Below are 5,674 nucleotides of genomic sequence, written 5' to 3'. Positions count from 1 at the left end.
TCCCAAAAGATAATCAAAAATTGTCGGCAATTACCCAAGTGAAACATAAAACCAATATTGTAAATAACAAACCCATATACACAAAGTCATATAGGTATCCACATGCACATAAAGCTGTAGTTAAAGAACAAATAGAGGAAATACTAAAATGTTTAATTATAAAACATTCTAACTCGCCATGGAATGCTCCCGTTTGGGTCGTCCCAAAAAAATCAGACGCATCAGGGAAGAAACAATTCCGCGTAGTAATTGATTACAGGAAATTGAACGATGTTACAGTGGACTAGAGATGTGCAAAGTGAGTAAGAGTGAGATAGTGAGTTGAAACGTTGTAGTGAACGAATTTCGTTCACTCATCACGATGAGTCTTAGCGACTCTTTTTTCACTTACTCACTCATGAGTGTAAACATGTAGCCGTGGTGAGTCGAGTTGCTAAAAGAGTAAATACGTGAGTTGAAACGGAAATGAGTTGAAACAAAAATGAGTTGAAACAAAAATGAGTTGAAACGAAAATGAGTTGAAACGAAAATGAGTTGAAACAAAAATGAGTTGAAACGAAAATGAGTTGAAACAAAAACGAGTTGAAACGAAACGTTTGATACACATGAGTTGAAACGAATTACATGTGTACAACACCCAAACTTGCCAAATGAATATACTTCTCGCTCTGCCTAACTATCAGACATGCATAAGCGAACAAGCGGGCTAGCCTGATCGGCAGGGGCATGAAATGGAATGCATATTTACTACCTTACTCACTCATGAGGCTTTGCATACGTCGCGGCTAGTCGAGTGCAAATAGAGTAAAGAAGTGAGTTGAAACGAAAGGTTTGAATACACGAGTTGAAATGGAATATAGCTTCAAAACATATTGCTGTGTGTGTTACTCACCACGACGGTATCGTTGTTATAAAATCTGCCGAAACGAGAAAACAAGCTTTTTTATTTTTTTGTAAACTATTTGATCCGTTATGTTCTTTTTAAATATATTCGATTGTTGTGACTGTAAAGATATTTGCGGCACGTTTCGGCGTTTGTTAGTATAATTTATTGAAAATTCCTCTTTTAGTTCACGCAGGAAAAACACAAAAAAAACTTCAAAAAAAGGTCCGCCTTAGATCCGCTGCCTTTTATCTTTTTGTTCTAACTGTCGATCGAATGCGCACCGCTCACACACGCTACTAATTCCGCTCAGCAGCAGTGTGGCCAGCTTGAGCGCTGTCAGAGCGGGCGCTTCTGACAACCGTTTCGCCCGGTTGCAGGGTTCGCATACGTTGCTTTGGTAACATCCCCCAGCCCGTGACCAGACGGTTGCTGGTCACCATGTCTCACTTCCAACAATGCCAACTTCGCCACCGGTCTTCTTAGGGTCCCCGTGTTGGTGCGTACCCAAGCTTGCCGCACCCGTCCGTCTGCTCCAGGTATCACGCGTTCGACCATTCCCCGCTTCCATTGGTTCCTGACACCGGCATCCACTATTAGTACCAAATCTCCTACCACCAGCTCCTTCACCGGCTCAAACCACTTCGTTTGTCGCGCCAAAACTGGAAGGTATTCTCTTATCCATCGTCTCCACATTCCGTCCAGAATGTGTTTTGCGTCATTTTCCAGCTGCTTTGGAGACCTGCCTGCAAGCTTGTTGACGCCACCGGTCGCTGTTTTACTTCTGACGAGCTCCCCATCAGAAAGTGGTTGGGAGTAAGGGCCTCTTGACTCGCCGAATCTAACGGAAGATACGTTAAAGGTCGAGAGTTGATCATGCCTTCCGCCTCCGCCATGACGGTAAGCAATGTCTCATCGTCGGGTGTACGTTGAAGTTCCGCAACCGTTCCAATCGCAGCTTTTACCGAGCGCACCATACGCTCCCATACCCCTCCCATGTGAGGTGCACCAGGTGGATTGAACGTCCACCGGGTGTTCGCGTTCGTGAAGGTGGTAGCCAGGGTCTCATTTCGCGCGTCAATTTCCCTCCTCAGCTGTTGGCTGGCGCCCTGGAAGTTAGTCCCGTTATCGCTGAAGAATTCAACTGGTGAGCCCCTTCTCGCCACAAATCGTCCTACTGCCATGATGCACGAATCCGTGGAGAGACTGCTGACGACTTCCAAATGGATGGCTCTAACGGTGAAACATGTGAAAAGCGCTACCCAGCGCTTCTCTCTTGCTCTACCCCATCGAACAAACAATGGTCCGAAGTAATCCAAACCTACGTATGTAAAGGCCCGTACATGGGAAGTAAGCCTTTGTGCCGGAAGAGGCGCCATCGGGGGGATCTGTGGCAAAGAACGTCGGATCAGGCAGAATACACAGCATCGGGCCACCTTCGCCACCAACCGTCTCATCTTGGGAATTTGATACTGCTGCCTCAGCTCGTTCACTACGGTTTCGTTATTAGCGTGTCGAAATCGTCGATGGTACATATCCACCAATAGATGAGTAATCCGAGAGTCGCGCGGTAGGATTACTGGGAACCTCGCGGAGTATGGTAGTTCGGGAGCCACACCAATGCGACCCCTAATTCGCAAAATACCGAATTCATCCGCGTAGGGTAGGAGTCCGTATATTGGGCTGTCCTTTGATACCGTGCGACATCTAGCTTCCTCGCCCATATCCTTCAAACCTCGTACTTCTTCCTGAAAGAATTCTCCCTGCGTTCGTCGCCACATAACCCTTTCTGCCCGCTCCATCTCCTCTTGCGTAAGCAAGCCAAAATACTTGGGCTTTCCATCCACACTTCGCTTCAAGTTATCCGCATATCTGATGATCCAAGCTAGTGTTCAAAGCATTCTCTCCAGACGGCTGAAGCGCTCCGCATCGAGGGGTAGAAGATCATGATTCACTTTCTCCAGATGAAGATAAACCCGCCGTATTTCCTCCTCTGGAGTAGTGGAAACCGGTTTTTTCATCGGCCACGATGATTCATCCAGTAGCAAAAACGTTGGACCCTGGAACCAGATGCTGTCCCAGCCGAGTTTAGTCTGCCCCTTCCATTTCGTCGTCTCGTCCGCTGGATTCTCGTGAGTAGGCACCCATCGCCATTCGGTGAGATCCGACTTCTCGCGAATCTCCGCCACTCGATTGGCAACGAACGGTCTGTAGTTCCTCGGATCCGCGTGTATCCATGACAGTGCCACCATACTGTCCGTCCAAAGAACCCTTCTCTTGGTGCGAAATGGGTGATGACTTTCCATTGTTCTCAGCATTCGCACCCCCAATAGGCAGGCCTGCAGCTCCATCTTCGGGATAGTCAGCGGTTTCAGAGGAGCTACTTTGGACTTGCCGCATACCAATGTACAATGCGGCTCCCCGCCGGCGTCGATGACCCTCAGATACACCACACACCGATAAGCCAACTGACTAGCGTCCACAAAGAGGTGCATCTCCGCCTGGTCGTACATCTCTTCCAGCGCTCCCGGGAAATAGCATCTCGGAATCCTGATTTGCGCTACTATTGGAAACAAGTCCACCCATCGGCGCCAATCACGAATCTGTCTCTGGTCGATAGTTTCGTCCCATGCAGTGCCTGCACGCCAAAGATCCTGAATCAATATCCTACCGTGGATAGTATAATGTGCCAGCAGCCCTAAGGGATCGAAGAGCGACATCACGCATTTCAGCACCTCTCTTTTAGTGGACGTGTGTTCTGCGTCGAAGATCTTTGCCATTTCCTTGCACGTCTGGGTGTAGAATGTCAGTTCATCTGATTTCGGGTTCCACCGTAACCCCAACACGCGCTCTCCTTCGTCCGTGGCCGACGTCAAGCTTTTAGCATTCAAGAAGGTGTTGTCAAGACCAAGTTGCTCCAGCACATTTCCGTCATTTGATAACCAGTTACGCAGTACGAACCCTCCATTTTGGAAAATTCTGTGGACATCTTTAGCAACTCGGGCCGCCTCCTCCACTGTACCAAAGCTGTCGAGATAGTCGTCCACGTATGTGCTGGAGACAATTCCACTCTCAGCCCAAGGATACATTTCAGCGTGCTCTTTTGCGTTACGGTTCTTGACGTATTGTGCGGTGGCCGGAGAGCATGCTGACCCAAACGTAACGACGTCAACCAGATAGACCTCCACGTCATCAGTGGGATTTTCTCGCCAAAGGAAACGTTGTGCATGCGTGTCCTCCTTCCGCATGCGGATTTGCAGGAACATCTCCTTTACATCAGCACACACACCGCTATGCTGTACGCTCTGAAACGAAACAACACTCCTGGCAAAGACGCCAGTTCGTCCGGTCCATTTAGTAGCATGTCGTTAAGAGAAGTTCCTTGCACCTTCGCAGCCGCGTCCCAGATAATGCGCACCTTCCCGGGCTTTTTCGGGGCTTGTCTTTAACGGAACGGCCAGTCGGATATTGTGCAGTCCGATCAATATTCTGGGTCGAGCATTCTGATACTCCTGGATAGGCAACTGTTTAAGATGATCCCACGACCCGTCACCCATCTTGAACGTCTGCTGCGGAAGGCTGAGCCTGCTCGCGGTTCGTACAGCTTTCATAGGGAATCTCTTGCTCGCTGTAACAGGTCCAATTTCGAAATAGATCTTCATCGAGGAGGGTTCCATCCGGGTGGTATCGCCAGTCCACTTGATACACAGAGGCTCCCTCTCTCCCTTTACGCCCAACTGCACGGCCAGATCCTCGTCCACCAACGTCATTGAAGACCCCTCGTCCAGGAATGCGAATGTGTTTAGCGCTGCACTTGCCCCGTAAACCGTTACCGGGACTATTCTAAACAGCGCGGCCGCCGGACACATCTGATGAAGGTTATGAACCGCTTGGCTGCCCTCCGACCCTTGTCGTTTCAGTTGGTCCCGCCGAACAACTGAAGATGACCCGGCCGGTTCATTTGGCTCATGAAGCAACACATGATGCCGGTATGTACAGCCGTTGATGCCACATCGATGACGATTTTTACACGATCGCCAGTTGTGCTTCTCCAAGCACCCGAAACACACCGAAAGCTCTCGTGCCCTTTGCCATCGTTCTTTCAGTGGAAGCTCCTGAAATTTAAAACACTTTTCCAGCGCATGGCCCCTAACGTTGCACAATAGACAACCATTTTCCGCCGTTGGTGTAGTTGTGCTCACAGGAGGTTCCGCATGCGCGTGGACGTATCCCTTCGTAGGTCTTCCTTTGCCGGTACCACCCAGTGATACAGAATCAAGCACCGTCAGCCTTGCAGCGTCTTCCGCCAACTCTTCCATATAGTCGCCAAAGGTAGCCAGGTCCACCGATGCCATATCCCGTATGTGTCGTGACCAGAACATTTACTGGTCCACCGGACGCTTATTTACGACCTCCTCCAGCAGAAGTGGGTTGGTGATGTGCGCCCGTTCACCCGCCGCCACCATGTGATCCACCATGCACTGCTTTTCGATCACTTGTGGCACTGCTTCCGGTAACACCAACCGACTTCGCACGGTTTCCAGTGCTGGACCCTTCAAGCACTTCTGTAGGCGCAGCATGTTCTCCCAGTTACTGTAACCGCATCGTCTGGTAGAGTTTTCGTAGTTCGATATAAACATCGGCCATTCACCAGGGTCACCAGAGAAAATAGGGAGCTCCTTAGATATGGTTTTCCGCGCAGCTTCCTGTCGGTTAGTCAAATCGGGTTCTTCTTCTTCGCCGTATTTCACCGCTCTCTTTCCCGGCTGAAAAGAGTTAACTTGAGGTGAA

At 49.4% G+C, this 5,674-nt stretch overlaps 1 protein-coding gene across 1 annotated transcript; it reads right to left on the bottom strand.

Annotated features, from left to right (window-relative positions):
* Positions 1–2,775: 2,775 nt before the first annotated feature.
* Positions 2,776–4,149, bottom strand: LOC125764463 (uncharacterized). Its single transcript, XM_049428753.1, has one exon. The coding sequence runs from the start codon at positions 4,147–4,149 to the stop codon at positions 2,776–2,778; it is 1,374 nt and encodes a 457-aa protein (XP_049284710.1).
* Between the last annotated feature and the right edge of the window lie 1,525 nt (positions 4,150–5,674).

This window comes from Anopheles funestus, chromosome X (assembly GCF_943734845.2).
Source record: "Anopheles funestus chromosome X, idAnoFuneDA-416_04, whole genome shotgun sequence".
NCBI lineage: Eukaryota > Metazoa > Arthropoda > Insecta > Diptera > Culicidae > Anopheles > Anopheles funestus.
Note: the sequence above shows the minus strand (reverse complement) of the source record. Positions and strands in the feature narration are given on the sequence as shown.